Source organism: Syngnathus typhle, linkage group LG4 (assembly GCF_033458585.1).
Source record: "Syngnathus typhle isolate RoL2023-S1 ecotype Sweden linkage group LG4, RoL_Styp_1.0, whole genome shotgun sequence".
In the NCBI taxonomy this organism is placed as follows: Eukaryota; Metazoa; Chordata; class Actinopteri; order Syngnathiformes; family Syngnathidae; genus Syngnathus; species Syngnathus typhle.
In genome coordinates, this window is record NC_083741.1 from 11507734 (window position 1) to 11524996 (window position 17263).

The 17263-nt window shown below is 39.7% G+C and overlaps 1 protein-coding gene across 1 annotated transcript in view; it reads right to left on the bottom strand.

Moving 5' to 3' along the window:
- Positions 1-373: 373 nt before the first annotated feature.
- lrrc4cb (leucine rich repeat containing 4C, genome duplicate b) overlaps positions 374-17263 on the bottom strand; it is a 38829-nt gene continuing 21939 nt past the window's right edge. The window contains exon 2 of the mRNA XM_061277325.1: positions 374-5117. Within this exon, the coding sequence (XP_061133309.1) occupies positions 3195-5090 (1896 nt within the window). The 5' untranslated portion in view covers positions 5091-5117 and the 3' untranslated portion in view covers positions 374-3194. The remainder of the gene's footprint in view (positions 5118-17263) is intronic.

Here is a 17263-nt window from a genome sequence, read left to right on the forward strand (position 1 = left end):
TTATTTCCCATAACAACAGGTACCTTTATTTTGTTTTCTGATAACAATGTTCCTTAAGGTTTTCTTATTAGTTCTTCAATGTAAACACTGATTTTATTTTGTTTCCAACTGTGATTTGCTATTCATTCAACCGAAGCTTTCCAAAGTAGGGATTAAACAATGTCTACTGATATGTGACAAGAGAAATAGCACTTTTTTTGCCTCTCACAAGAAGAGAATTGTGAAGCTTTATGTCTCTTCAAAGTGTACTCATTGGAATGATGTAGTCTGCACACTATTTCTTCTTGCTTGAATATTTATACCCACGCATTCATCAAAAAATAGAATAAAGAGAACAAAATACTGACATTATGACGATTTGCTCTGTGAAAGCTATTAGGAAAAAAATGCATTTTATTCATATTCATGTACAGTATGAACTACAATCTCTGGTATCAATAAGTGGACTTCATCTGCAGAGAAATTAGCTGGACTTATTACAAGCACAGTCTCTTGCTGTTCTTTTATGTCACCAATTTTTTTTCCTTCTGCATTTTTCAAACAATAGAAGCACATGTAAAATTATGAGCTTAATTTTTTTTCTTGCAATATGTTTTTGAAAATATTTATTTATTTATTTATTTTTTTGTAGAAACGTAATCGTTTGATGGTTGCTCTCTCCAAAAATGAGAGCGAATATTCCTACATCCAATACCCTTTCCCATACATACACAGTTGGCAGAATAACACACACGAATTATATCTTGTCTTGGATTTTGCACAAAAATCAAGCACACGCTGCTGGTATTTCATGTCCAACATTCTACACAACAGTCTTAGTTTTGTCCCAAAACAGCCTTTCACTTTGGGCCGGTTTACTCATGTACATAATACTACCAATGCAGAGAAAAAATAAAAATCCATTAACTCTGGAAAAAAGAAGCATCTCGACCCCCATTCTCAAATACATACAAATATAAAATCCCAACTGTTTTAATTATAGCCAGCATCAACACTGAATCAATAAATCACAAAAAGCAGTGAAAAGAAACTGAGCACCAAAACAGAAAACTGGAAAAGGGAAAGAATGGTTCACATTTAATGTTATTATTGATGCCCACATCATTCATAACTCCAGCAGAACGGCAGACATTTCTAATCCATTTCTGCAGTGTGCATCCACACATTGGTCTCCTAATGTATATTTTGCTCCCATCACATTTGTTATTGAGAACTAATGAAAAAAAATGCGGGTGACTAACTGATCAGACGCAGATGAGTTTTTGAGTGATAGGCCTTTATTATATTCCTCCATGGTTGCCGTCCTTACTGAATATGAATTCAAGAACGGAAGGGGCAATGGAAATATAAACTGGTCCCATTTTCAAATCAGGCACCATTATTTCATTTAAAAACATGAAGCTGCAGAGTGCTCTGCAATGATGATGTCACATGTTGCTCAAAATTCTATTATTCCAGCTGTAAATGCCCACCACATTATTTCAACTTCAGAAATAAAATAATGGTATCTGCACAATCTTTACCAGGAAATCAAAACAAGCTTGTTGAACAGACGACCATTATAGACAAGTGAAAGGCATATCTACCACATCTTACTTTCTGCACAAGGTCACCGTTTCCATGGCGACAGAGCGATGGCTAGTTTTGCCTCCTTATAGCTTATCTATTTTTTATTCCTCTTCCTTCATATCTTCCAGATTTCTGTTTGAAGACCCCATGTGACCGTTGTGGGTTTATCCTTTCTCCACACACCTACTCTTCTTTTTTTACCATTCCAAAAAAATGAATGAAATCAGCAGCAGACTCCTAAAACCATGTTTTGATGGGCATTTTTCTTGTGATCTGACATCAATGACACCAAGCTGAAAGTTCTCAACCCCCGCTATGCTCGGCCTATGGATGGTGAAAAAGTCTAATGCTGTTTGGTTATCACTTTTGCTCTCTTGGTCTGCAAATGAAGTGCTGATGCAGTTTAATGAGACGTAACCTATCTCCCTTTTTTTGTGCCAGGTCCCTTGCTGCTTCACCGAGTCTGTTAGCCCTGTCTGCATTGGTCCGACAGGGTCACACTACATTACAAAGCTGCCTCATTTGCCTCTTTATCTGTACCAACAGATGGACTATCAGCACATGAGCTTGTGTGACCCCAGGGTGATGGCGAGGTAACGCCACACTGCATGGACATACATCATAACTGGGTTAAAAGGGAGGATACTGACTGCAGCCTTATGCTCCCCTTCATTTTCTCAAGCAGTATTCTGCCATCGTGCGACACATGCCGACGGCGAAAGCGAGACAAATGAGACATGGCAAGGGGTGGGTAATGTCCCTGAATTAAGCAGCAGAGACAATCAAAGAAGGACAAGCATGGGGACACGGAGTAAACGAGAAGGGGGGAAGCTACAGGGGGCCTTGATCAACATGAAAAACAGGAGAAACTAATTGAGATAACAGGAAACAATATTTATAGGAGAAACTAATTAAGCAATGACTTGTAAATAATGGGTAAATGAAGGTCTTACTCGTTATACTACAATGGATAGTATATGGCCGCTTTAAGGTGGCTCTAATGCACGTACTAATTTGACTGCTTTCGTCTTCAGACACGCAGGCTTCCCTTTGATATCAGCAAGAGCTTTTTCCTCAAAAGGTTCTCCTGAATGGCAGCAAGTAGCGTGGGATTATGAAAATTAACTCATCTTATGCTGAAGTAGTATAGACAGCTGCCTCAATGTGGAGTGGATGCCGTACACTGAACAACAAGCAAACGAAGGCTTGTATACACTAAAACAATGCCCCTCACAAAACCATAACAGCTGAGACCAAACACTAAATTGAATGAAATTGTATTTCTTTCAGTACAAGACCTACATTCCATATTCACGTTTGGCAAACCATTCTTTTCCTTGTGCAACATTACAGAGAGAGAGAGAGCGAGAGATAAAAGAAAAAGGAAAACGAGCTAAAAAGCTATCACAATTAGTTTTTGTCTTTAGTCACCAGACAGTTTTTAAATAAATAAGCTTTGTTTTTGTAAAGACACTTAATAAAGTATCATTGGTGGTCCCTTTGCCAAATGTTGATTTAGCAGTGTCGTTGACATTGGAGTCTCCTTGGAGTAATTCTCGTCTTCTTCTTCTTTGCGGTGTCCTAACACCGCTCGTGTTGAATATTACTGTATGCAAAATGTAGGCTCAGATTTGGGTCTCTTGTACATTGTCTTTTGAACAAGCTTGGATCAGTAAATGTTCCTGTGTGGTTGAGCTGTGTATGGTACTGAGCATTGAGGGGTGATGATAAGTGCTCTTGTAGGTGTTGTAGTGGTTGTAGTGCTCCAGTGGGGGCAGCGATAGGTGTCTGTCAATTGCAGCGACACCTGCAAGCTCTTCTTCAACTGTAATGACTTCCATAGAGGATGCCGGGCCGTCAGGATCCTGTTGGTTATGCTGCTTCCTCATTTTGTAGAAAATAACAAGTAGAACAGCAGCCATGAGCGTGATGGCCACAAAGCAGCCAATGATAATCTTGGTTGTTTTCATCACCTCGTCCAAGCCGTTGAGGGCTCCCTCTCCATCCAGATCGAGAACCGGAATGGTGTAAGTCCTCTCCGTGGTCCTCGTTGAAACCGGGGTCGTTTTTGTGGTCGAGGAGGACACCCAACCGAACGGCGGGAGCGGCGTGTGGCTATCGTCACCCGGGCTCTCAATGGTCTCCACAGTGACTGTCGTGAAATAGGTCACCCCGCTGTTTTCCACAGAAGTGACATTGAGCACAGCCGAGGCGGAGATGTTGCCCGCAGTGTTGCTGACCATACAGGTGTACGTCCCGGTGTCTTGCATGGTGACGCTGGTGAAGTTAAGCGTGCCATCGTTGAGTACCGACAGTCGCACCTTATACGCCCCGTGCGTCACCAGGGAGCCATTTGGTGTGAGCCAGCTGATGGATGTCAAGGAGCTTGTACGACATTTGAGCTCTGCACCCATCCCCTCTGTCACATTTAAGTCAGAGGGTGGCTCTATTATGACTGGAACATCGCACTGGAAGTAGCTATGATCCAATTCACCAATGTAGCGACCTTTAAAGAGCGTAGGGGTATGGCAACGGGCACAGCAACTCGTATTGGCGGGCACGGATTCCTTGAGCCACCAACTGAGCCACAAGATATCACAGTTGCAATTCCAAGGGTTGTGATGAAGGTGGACCCGTTCCATACGATGCAGAGGTGTGAAGAGGTCATGTGGAAGAAAAGTCAGGTTGTTGTGAGCAAGGTTTAGCTCCACCAACGACTGCAAGTCGTCAAAGGAATTCCTCTCAATGGTTTGGATCTGGGCGTGCATCATCCAGAGCTTCTGGAGGTTGACTAATCCTGTGAAGGAGCTCGGCTTGACAATAGTCAGCTGATTTCCAGACATTTCCAGTTCTTCCAGTCTTACCAGTGGTAAGATGTTGGGGATCTCCTTCAGGTTGCACATTCCCAAATTCAAATAGCGCAAATTGCTCAAGTCCTTGAAGGCTCCATCTGAAATGTAGGAGAGACGTTTGAGCTCGCCCAAGTCCAACCTTCGAAGCGAGGGGACTCGGTTGAAGGCATAGGACGGTATACTTTCGATAGGGTTGTTCCGAAGCCACAGTTCCTTTAACTTGGACAAATACTCAAATGCTCCATTGGGGATTGTCGTGAGTCGGTTATCAAAGAGCTCCAAGGTGTTTAGGCTTGCCAGTCCATTAAAGGCGCCGATTTCAATGCTGCGAATGTGATTCTTGCTCAGCTGCAGAATCTCCAAGTGGCGCAGATGTTTGAAACTGTCCACCTTGATAACCTGTATGAGGTTGTCCTGAAGGTTTAAGTAACGGGTGTTGGTCGAAATACCATCAGGCACGTCCCGTAGACTGCGACGGGTGCATATGACTTTGCTGAACTGGTTACTACACGAGCAGACAGAGGGACAGGTCTGAGCACGAACTAGCCCGGCCACCACTAAGATCTGAAGGGCCAAGAGTAGCACAAAGAGGGGGTTGGATAGCGCCCCCTTTAGCCTACGACTTCTCATTGTCTGGCGCTGGAAGGAGGAGATCATTTTGTTCAGCATTCATAGTTCATCTGCTGTTGGAGTTTTCTGCAACACAAAAACAAAGCAAAACAAGTCAAAAAAATCAGCATTTGGACATTGCACTGTAATTTGGAGGACTGAGAGCACACATGACACGTCATTTTGAATATCTAGTTGTCTAGTTCATCCACTTTTAAATAACCCGATGCAAGACTGTTTGCATGCTGCCCCATTGTAAGTCACAGATGACCTTTTTTAGCACTCACAAGCATTTCATCGTGTTCTCATCTGTATGTAATGGCAATTTGATTTCTCAACACAGATACCAGGAAAATTATCTATGAATTATGCCATGAAAACAAACAAGCAAATTATGATAACATGTCTTTGGCTGCCCCCGCATACTCAAAAATCCTATAAAAAAGCAGTATTATTTTACACTACAAAACTAATAAAACCTGCTTTTAGATTTGCGTTGCATTGCATGGGTTTGCATGTGATTATAGAAATGGATGTATCAAGAGAAAAATTTATTTCAATAAGAAATGAAATCAAATGAGCAAGCTATGACCTTAATCGTTGCATGGAAATGAACTTCAATTCCTTTATTTATTCTAGACAAAGGAGAAGCTGCCCAATACATTTTTAATGTGATGAGTCCTGTTGCCTACCTGGCATTTGTCTGGCATTTGGCATTGCCGGAGCAATGACCCATTTACATTTAATTACAGTCCAATTCAACACGAAAACCAACAGCCAAAGAGTGAGTTAAGAGTGAAGAAGACTCATACGCTACATCTGAGAACACTAACTTTACAATTATCTTCCTTCTTTTCACAGAATAAGCTTTTTCTGGATGAATGAATGAAGAATTCTAATTAATTAACTGATTAATCAATCGTCATATGAACATGACTGGTAAAAATAAGATGAACAAGACAATGTACACATCACAGTAGGATGAAATGATCCGGCCCTAACCCTTTCCATCACTTCTGAGAAAATTCATAGATACCTAAATTATGTAACAATTTCCACCTTTTCAATACTACTTAGAAAACAGAAAAATAAATCATATCAGCCTCCACAATGTCGCAAAAGTAGAAAGATCAAAAACACCAGCTCGATATCCATTCAAGGTGTGAGTGTTCAGGAATTTGCTGCCTTGCAGAGCACCAAAAATAGACCAGGACATTCAAATAACAAATACAACGTACAACAGCAGGCATCTAGTTCATACAGCATGATTGATGCGTTTAGTACCCCTTATTATGTTGTGCCCTAGAAGCAACCTGCGTCAACACACAATACAGTATACCAAATATTTCACACGCAATGTGCTGACCAGATACAGTAAAATAGGTCACCGTTTATTCTGGACTTGTTTTATTTCAAATTCACTCATTTCTGGTTTTGCTACTGCATCTTTCCAACCTGAAATCCTAACTTGTCTGTTAATCATCTCGAGGCAAGGTATATGGATCTTATGACTTATGTTTGCTACAACACTGGAAAAATTGTCAGCTCAGGTGGAACTGTTCTTTTGCTTGTAATACAGAGTAGCTGGATGAATCAATATAAAAGGTACATGTGGCTTGTTTTCTCTCCAGCCAAGCTACCATGCTACTGCAGCATTGGGAGGCTGCAGAGGGACAAGTCTCTGTTGAAGAATGAGATGGAATGAGGCCTCCCACTGGCAAAGGCTCATTTTATCTGCCCGGAATCACAAACACTCTGCACTATCACCTAAACACAGCAAGTGTTGAACGTAGCAAAAACACAGCAAGAATGATTGGTCGATAAAATATCTCTGGTTCCATTTTACTGCAATGTTTATGAAAAGCGCTTAAGTGATGATTGTGTTTTGTTCAGAGGCAGCAATTATACAGTAGACTTGGATATATGCCTTTCTCCTTTTCCCCTCCATCTGCTCGGATTTAAACATGACAATCCCTTTGCACATAAAGAGAATACAAAAAAGGCAAATAGATTCGATCCAACATTCTCATAATTGAAAATCGACAGCTCAAAATGTATTTAGAGCCGCTGAAAGCAGTTTGCTGTTCACATCTAAAATCCTGGCTTCAACATACACTTACACCCACATTTACTTTTGTGCCAGCAGCCACTGGCATTATGGCTGATGTTACTGAGATTTATCGATTCATTTCTTAGAACAAGTCTGACACAAAGGTATTGTAGTGACAATTGCCCTGCTGAAGCCTGACCAAAGTAAATGTACTGATCATAACGTAATTCAAAACCCCCCAGGAGCTGTTTTCACATCTTGCTTCTCATGTGTTTTGGTAATGCGTAATGGGTACGAAGACACGTTTTCTATTTGTCTGCTAAACTACGTTCAAATAAGTGTAGACTAGTACAAAAAATATTGTACTGCGAAAGATGCATCCTCTCGCTGTCTCTCTCTCTCTCTCTCTCTCTCTCTCTCTCTCTCTCTCTCTCTCTCGCTCTCTCTCTCACAAACCTGCTACATTTTAGCATTGACCGCATTCCAAATGACAAGTACTTATAGAACTGTAGCATGACGATGAAGCCCAATTCAAAGATGAATTACTATACGACTACTTCCAAATGTTGCTCGTTTGTTTTTTTAATAAATATTACATTGTAATTCATACACCTGCCGTTTTGTGTTCATATAAGATGTGGAGGTAAATGTATTTTAAGGCTGCAGGCTCAGAGGTAGGCTAAACAAGTGACACGAATACTAAGCGTCCCCTCATCTTCAGCCATGTGGGCATCCTGCCTTAATCTCTCTGCAGAGAGGAGAACAACATGCATGGAAGTCCCTTGACAGTGATTTAGCCCATGCAATTATCATAATGGAGGCAGCATAAGGTAATGTCTGATTAGGAACTGAATTATCACTTGATGGGTGTCACTAAACCATTCACTTGCTTTCCCTCTTTCCCTGTATTGGTGAAACATTCCAACCCTCCCCCATATCAATCAAACGTTGGCACATGCCGTTTTGTGATCTAGAGAAAATACCACATTAAAAAGGTCAATATAATGTAAGCAAAAGAGAACAGGTCAGTAAAGTGCTGTCGAATTTTGCAAAACTGCAATAACTTAAACCAGTCATATTGTTAAAATAATATCTCTCTGACAGCGTTAACAAATGCACATCTTTGTACAAACCACATTTTAAATATATAACCGTTGATGGATGTGGCTAAATATGCATGTTTGCACATTAACAGAAACAAATAGGTATGTACTATCATTAGTAAATAACCCACATGTTTTTTAGGTCACGATCAAGCTTGCACTTTTTCATAAAGAATTAAATTACAATATACCTATCTGTGTGCGCTAACTCTTAAAGTGCCCACACAATGTCAACATATTAGGACCTTTTTATTTATTTATTTAATATCCTCCAGCCTATGGACACATGTGATGACACACATCACATGGAAGGACAAATGGGACCAGTCACCAGGAAATGTGATCAATTTCAACAAGATTGTCCTATCTGCCCTATGGGCACAGCAGGAGTTAAACTCGGGTCATAAAGGTCAAGTGTAACACCTCATTGTGCATTGTTCATCATGAAAAACATCTGTTCCATTTTCTCTTTCTGCAAACAAGCTTGTTCGCTAACTGTCATTTATCAGAACGATTGCAACATTCTAGCTCATAAATTAGTAGAGGCATTTCTCCTCAACCCCCTGAGCCCGTGCACATGATAAACGGTTTGGATTCTATGACACTGGCCTATTCTGAGTGTAAAGTATGCCATAGTTTCACTGAAAACCATAAACCTATTATTTTGTACATTTGAGGGCATCGGGCATACATCATATTGACACTGTAATGCTCATGGTCCAAAGCATATTACACATAAATATGAAAAGTGTTTCATTGTAACTACTTGAATATTGCATACACTGTGTGCAGAAAAAGAAGAAGCAATTAGTAGAGCACAATGTCCAAAAAAAAAAAAAAAACGAGAGCGTGTTTCATTTGACATCGCAAGATTATGAATATTGTATCGACCTAGATTATGACTAGGTGTGTTTACGTGCATTTGAACGTGCATGACATTTTAAAGACTTGCAAAACCATTCTATTTGTCCATCCTCAAACTTAGTGTGTGAGAACCTTCTCCATATCCATATGGCTTGCGAAGTGAAACATTTACACACAAACAAGGTTCAGAGGGTTAATTTGCAAATGTTATGAATCGGTAATGTGTTAAATGGATAGACTAAATAGCATTCAGCTCAGCAGTAGATCTGTAAGTGGTAACATGAGGAGAGACTTGTCAGATTTCACATCACTGAAATGATTTCACACAGACTTCTCCTCCAACTAATAACTTTACTAACAACAGGCTTTTAATTTTCCTCAAATATATATCTTCAAGCAGGAGGTGGCAGGAGACCCCCATGAGGTAAAGTGATTCAAATGAATTGATTCACCTGTTTATATGTGCATGTAAAGATGTAAACAACAGCAGATTCATCCCATGGGAGGTAAGTGTTCCTTTCAATAAAATGGCTACTACAAATATTAGTCCTACTTACACAATAAACGTGTTTTGATATGTTTACATTGAGTTATTAAATGCATCTGTAAATTATTCGAGGAGCAGTGGATTGGTAATACCTGTTGCATTTCGAATGCACTGCCTCTTAAAGATGCTGAGATTCAATCGTGTCCCATGGAGAATGCCACAACCGCCATGAAGCTTCAATGGGCGAGTATTGGCAGAGTGGCCTCCATGCAAACAGTGCTCAGTCACAGCTATTCTTGCAAAGCTATTCTCTGCAAATTGACTGAATGCAAGAGTGTGCTCTCTGGGGCTTTGGTGTGCACATTAGGGTGAAAAAATACTGGCAAAACTTATCATCTTAGTCTTCAGTCTTTTGCACTTGTCTTTTTTTTCTGCCAACACACCAGGAATAATGATAATATTTAGTGGTACCTTGAAGTACGGCCGCAGTCTTTATGTTACCATAGACTTTGGCTTGAGTTTAAACTTTCATGAGCATAAAATGTATGTATAGCTTTTTTCATTTATTTTTGGGCATCAAGAATCGTGTGGAGCCAGACATTCCAGATCACTGAGAATCATTCAGATTTAAAAATGTTAGCACAACATTTTGATGTAGAATCGAATTGAAGAATCGGAATCAGAACAGGAATCGTGCACATAAAAAAAAATGCCCGATCCTACTTTTCGTATTGTCATCAAGTACAAGTCTAAGACGATTAATTAAATAACATAAAACACAGGTCACTTTTTTTTCCAAACTTAATTCAGGAAGAGTCTCCTGTTGCACGTTACACGTCTGATTCTTTAGCACCAACTGGCACACAATGAGAATAGTTCCACGTTTATCATGATCCTACATCTATAGAGGAAAATTAGGTAGCAAGGAAATATTTATTAAATTACATTTTATAATGCCGCACTTACACTATAATGACACAATCAATGTATGCTTGTGAGGTATTTGTATAATTTCTGTCCACTTTGAGTCACCATCCTTCTAAATGACTGTGAATGTGTTTATGGATGCCTTGTTCAATTTTACTAAATACTTAATCATAGATTATATGCAGATTTTGCACTTTGTGTACAATTTTATGTTCAGTTGGTCCTTTCTTATTGTCGCTGTTTATACCTTTTGAATTGCACCTTGGGGATAAATATGGTGTTTTGATTGCCAAATCACATTCTATTCTCAAAAGTGATGCACCCAGGGCTAAGATTACTCCGCCTACTTGCTTATCATTGCTTTTCAGTGTGTGCTATATTATTATTTTCAATAATTATTTTCAGTGAATCGTGTTTCCCAGGCCATCCATCCATTGTCATCCCTGTTTATCCTGTTCAGAGTCACGAGGGGTGCTCGAGGCTATTCCAGCTGACATCATACACCCTGAAGTGGTCGCCAGCCAGTCGTAGGGGACACATAGAAACAAACAACCAGTCACACCCACATGCACACCGCCACTGAGCAGGAATCGATCCCACGCTGCCCGCACACAAGCCAGGCGAGTGTACCCCTACACCATCAGCGGCTTGATGCCAAAGCCTTGAAACAATATTTCTTCCCTCCTCCATTGTTGATGAGGCTGTCAACATAATTTTGCCAAACTCCAAATTGTACATCAGTGGGCACACTCATAATTTAAAATACCTCTGTAATCACTTAACAAAACAAGGTGTGTGTTAATACTTCACTTTACAAACTGAAGGCCAAACTTCATAATTCGGACATGCATCATTCATCCATTTTCTGTACCGCTTTGTCCCCACGAAGGTAGCGGGCGTGCTGGAGCCTATTCCAGCTGCCATTGTGCAGTAGGCGGGGTACAACCTGAACTGGTTGCCAGCCAATCGGAGGGCACACAGAGACTAACAACCATCCGCACTCGCACTCACACCTAGGAGCAATTTGGAATGCTCAGTCAGCCTACCAAGCATGTTTTTGGGATGTGGGAAGAAACCGGAGTGCCCGGAGAAAACCCACGCGGACACGGGGAGAACATGCAAACTCCACACAGGGAGGGCCGGAGGTGGAATCCAACCGGCACCCTCCTAACTGTGAGGCGGACGTGCTAACCAGTGCGCCACCGAGCCACCCTGGACACGCATCATTACAGGGTAAATCAGACATCTTTAGATAAGAATCAGGCCTTATGCAAATGTGAATAAAAATATAATAAGTATTGGAAATCTGCAGTGTAAATGTGTCAGATTGTCCCAGTCAATGCCGTCCTGACGCCATCGATCGAAGTACACTGATCTACTATATCACTTACAATTGCCAAGACAATGCAAAGAAAATAAAAATTATCTTTGAATATATCATACAGTATAATCAAATATAGATAATAAAATAATATCTAAAACATTTGATTAGATGCGAGTTAATCATTAAATAAAGAAAACTGCCAACTGCCATCCCACTCTTTGCCTTGTGTCTTAAATAGTTTCTGTAGACACATTACTTACACAAAGTATGAAAAGTTATAGTTAACACCCACTGGTGTCACCGTGAAACTTAGATTGAAATTTCTCCATTTTGAGGTGGCGGTTCTGTCTCAGGCATGCATCTATACTTCAGCTAAACCTGGCTGCTGCCAACCACTGAAAGGTAACGCTATAACGCCAGACAGGCCCTAGGTAATCATTTCACACCGTCTATTCCCAGGACTAATGCACTGAAAAGAACAGCAATGTACCGAACACTTTCATACTGAAACCATTTTATATTTTCCCCCATTGTTAGTTAAACCACAAAACTTTAAAAGAAAACTAAAAAAAAAAGAAGCAATAACTGGAAAAGAAGTTACAATTGATGTCATATAAATTGGTGGCCCCTGGTTTAGGTGAAGAACTGAACCCATGCTGATTTTATTTTGTAAAGAATTTGTCTGTATTTTTTGTGACGCACCCCAGGAAGAATAGTCTTCACCATGATGAAAACAATAATTCATAATCAATAAATCGTTGCCCTATCAAAACAGAGGGACTAGATTGTTAGTGGGAGTTTCAAATTCAGCTCAAGAGATTTTCTCATTCTTACAAATTATGTGGACACTCTCACAAGATTGATTCCTGATTAAATATCCAAGGAAAACCTTCTGCAGTTATCTATAAGCATCTGATGATCAAGGATAAAATTACACACCACTCATTGGTGCTTTCTGCTCCCACAAAAGGCTTGGAATGCACCCCTACGAGACCATAAGTACAGTGTTGAGGGATAATTACAGTAAGTCTTAACATAAACAACAAGAAATACATGTAAAACCTTAAAAGCTTAACTGCTTCAGTAAATGTTATAATTTACCCCAGGGATATGAGTTGTTTAACCTAAGATAACATCAGTGCTGCAAGATAGATTCATATCCTTTCCACGAAAATGATTCCACTCATATTCAAGTTAATGGCTTTAACGGTTCAGCATAAGTTGAAACCCAACTATACTATAATTCTTGATTATTTGCACATCCACTACGTTAGATATTTAAGTGATCAATTTGTATGTATTTGTACAATATAAAGGTAAGTCCACATTTTTACCATTGCATGCATTAACCATGTTGTGATGCAACATGCTGCCAGCACTGAGTTTGACTGTAAGATATGCAGGATGATAGAAAAAGAGGAAGAAGAGCAAGAGGGAAAAACCAACGGAAAATGAAGCTCAGCATTTTAAGTTCAGTAATATTCCTCTTTCCCATGTAACAGAGAGGAACTATGCCTGTGACTCAATGTGAGTTCAATTAAGTTATATGTGGTTAAAAAAATAAATGCACTGCCAAATTCACAACTCTCTGCATTTCAGTTCAAATTTTCAAAAGGTGAGTTATTAAGTTGAGGCTACTTTGTTTAATGCTACAATGATCAGACAGTTTAGTTAGATTATGAATATTTAGCGCGGAAGACTTTGAATGTTGTTTATTATTTATCGTCTCAAGTGTGAATTTGAGGAAATTCTCATATTTATTGGGCCAGGTAAAGTCCTTAAAAGCCTTTTTCATATGGCAAAAGTGTTATAGTATTTGGCCAGCCTGTGGGTAATTCATCAACATTCTCAATTTCTCACATAAGCATAAAATTAAGTGAGATGATTCACAAATCATATAAGCCACGTATTTCGGTCGACGAGTAAAGCAAGCCGACCATACACTTTTTTTTTTTTCTTTTTCTAAATCTGCAAGCAGCTCGATAAGGTTGTGAGGATGTGGTTTCTTTATTGATCCCTGTGGAGGAATTCTCTTTACACTTGCTCTCTCAAGGGAGGTCACAAAAGGGCATCTTCATTCCCAATGATTGTGGCCAAGAATCAGCAGGGAGACACTGTCGCTCAAGGGCAGGGCACAATATTGCACATTTATTTTTTAACCAAGTCATACAATTTACCGTAATTTTCGGACTATAAATCGCGTTTTTTTTCATAATTCGGGGGGGGGGGGGGGGTGATTTATACTCAGGAGCGACTATATATGTTTTTTTTCACTTTTTTGGGCATTTTATGGTTGGTGCGATTTATACTCCGGTGCAACTTATAGTCCGAAAATTACGGTAATTGAACTAAAGTCCATTATTTTATCATGGAAAGCGGTTGGGCAAATTTGCATTGCACCTTCAAGCAACTGCTACAGCAATGTACATGGCATACCATTACACAGAGTCCCAGCCTTATAGCCTCTCTGTTATGTGGAAACAAGGATTATTACTGGACTGGTAATACTGTACTAGAAACATCATCCTAATTACGGGGTTTTTCAAAAGAAAAATCTCGTTTCACTATGAAATCCAGACATACAGTAGTCTATTTTTTTTTAAGTGAACCTTAAGCAAATACCTTTTCCTCTGCCTATGCCGAGTAGAATGCTCATAACTATTCATCCGAAACATATCCTTGCCATCATCTCCTTGGTGAGTCGTGTGCTAATTAGCGACTCAAAGATACAAAGGTAGATATTGAACAATGTTCTAACACTGCAATTGCACTCGACGCTCTCAATTCGAGGACACCGAACATCCCTTCACCTAAGCCAGCGAGTCCATTCCACAGCAACAATTTATCGCTGGGAAAATTAAATTCTCTCCAACCAGATTACTGTAATTATCAAACTCACAATGAAGGAGGAGCAGAGGATTAAGGTCTGTTTAAAAATAACCACCAGCAAATATATTTGGACTGAATAACGGAGGGAGTGGGCATTTTCTCACTACGGGACTTTGATTCCCCCTACCTCTGTTCTTTTCTTTCTGTTAAGCTGCTTCGATCAACCGGCGGAGAATGCATGGCGCTTGGTGGTAGAGCATCTTAAAGTCAAAGCAGAGGAGATGCAATTGTTCAAGTGGCAGTAAACTATTTTGCAAAAGATGGATGCAAGCTGCATACACAGTGTCTGAAAAAGGCTGGGAGCTACCCAGAGCCTCACAAATCATCACCATGAGCCAGATTATTGTTCTGCCTCTGCAAGGTCATTTGCTAAACCTGCATTTCTGTTGTTGTTCTTATTGGACTACTTTTGCCCTGCGAACATTACATGCATTCCTAACTTTTGTACTATCGCACTTATGGCGATAACAATAGAGGCGGGAAAGTTGTGCTGTTTTGTTTTATAGCTCGAGTGTTTTCTTATCTCCGACGGCAGACTCGTCTGTTGTTATATGTGAGTTTTCTTGCTAGCGATGGATGATTGATTGCGTATAGCTTGCATTGACAGCCTACGGTAGGCAGTCCATCATGTTTTTTCTTTCATTATTTCTTCATGCCGAAAAGTCTCAGCTGGCATGCTAATAAGCTGTTAAAGGCTGGTGGTGCGCCAAAATATACATCCCTGTCAATCTGTCCTTAATGTCTTGATGTGTCATTGTAATGCATTTTTGTTTTCTAGTTCATACGGAATAGCATGTAATAATAGAAGCTAATTAAATAGCGTGTTTGTCACATTCATGCAAAAAAACTTGGTTAAAGTGGTTCATAATTCATTATAAACAAATCTTATCATGCACACACACACACATATATATATATATATATATATATATATATATATATATATATACTCTGATAGGATCTGTGTGATTTTTTTCTGTAAGCTTTGTAGCAATGAGACAAAAGACATTTTTCAAAATCAGGTTATACAAGGCACTATTTGTCGTACTATTTGTTAATTGTGATTTTGGGCCACCTTGTATGCACAAGTGAGACCCTGCCCGATCGGGTCGGCAGTTGGTGCTAACACATATCGACAGACAAACACATTCACACCTACAGGCACTTTAAAGTCTCCACTTTACTTGTCATGCCTGTCTTTGCAAAACAGAGTAAAACTGGAGCAGCTGTGAAGGACAAAAAAAAAAGATTGAGATGAGGAAAAGGCAAAAACTCCATGGAGAATTTCTCTGCTTGGTGTGTTTAAACCATCTGAAACCTTCTAGTTATATTACTATGACATGTATGTTCCTCTATTTGTACAAGGGTGACAATTCTTATCTGTTTTAATGGAATTTGAAGTTATGCACACAGTCACTGCCTTTGTGACTTATGTCTAGAGCTACAAAAGCACCTTAATCCTCAAGGTTTTTTTCCACTCACATTCCTCGAAGCACCATTTTGCTTCTCCCTCATTCCCTGAGGAACCACTATCTGTCCTTTGCTATCCTGGAGTCTTGCTCTGTTGCTGTCTAATCCTCTACTCTCATCACTAAATAATTCCTCACTGAGAAAAATCTAATCAAATCTGAGTGAGAAAAGCAAAGATGGGACGGAATTGTATGAGTGTGTCTGCATGTGTACATGTGTGCGTGCGTGTGTGTGTGCAAACGTGTGCATCAGGCCCGGGGCGGGAGCGGGTGTTAGCGAGCGGGGAAAAGGCAGCATCAAAACGCGACATTGGCGGTGTGTGAAGGGGTTGCAGAGTAGGAGAAGTGCAAGTGCATTTGCAGTCTGAGCACTTACTGTGGGGAATCCATTCATTATTCATTAGCTAATTCACCATGTATAGTAATTAAAATCAGGGCTTTCTCTAAAATGGAAAGAGCTATTATACACAGGTTTTCGATGCACAATACTTAAGAGGGCTTTTTGAATTTGTGAATCATGTTTGTGATTTTTAAGAATGCACCTTCTAGAGCAGTGGCAATAATATAAGGACAGACATATTAAATTAAAAAATAAATGCAAATGTCCCCCATCACCTATGGATATGACATGTAAGACTGTCTATTCATTATGCTGCATAATCAAAGTAATCAATCAAACAATGGAGTTGGAATTTGTCACAACATACAAACGATTTGTTGTATGCATACATTAACATATGTGTTCTATCGAAAATAAATAAAAGTATGACATTGCTGTTTTATCTTCCCTGAGCTTATTTAAACGAGAAACATGTTACATATGTTTGTAATGTGCAGATTTATCCCTGACAAAGTTGAGCCCATGAAACATCTAAAATAATATCATACTGTTAGACAAGCTGATTTTCCAACCTGTTTCTGAGTTATTGTGATGTGCGTACATAATCAACTTTGAATATTACAGAACATCACAGATGGAATTTACAGTTATGTATTGCTATTTTCTTGTTTGAGACGGTTAGACGGTTATTTATCTTGTGTTGATAGGTTACGGCTGAAAGACATCAGGCGCGTATGAAGGGGACATGCTTGTCATGACAGAGATCTTCCATAATAATCA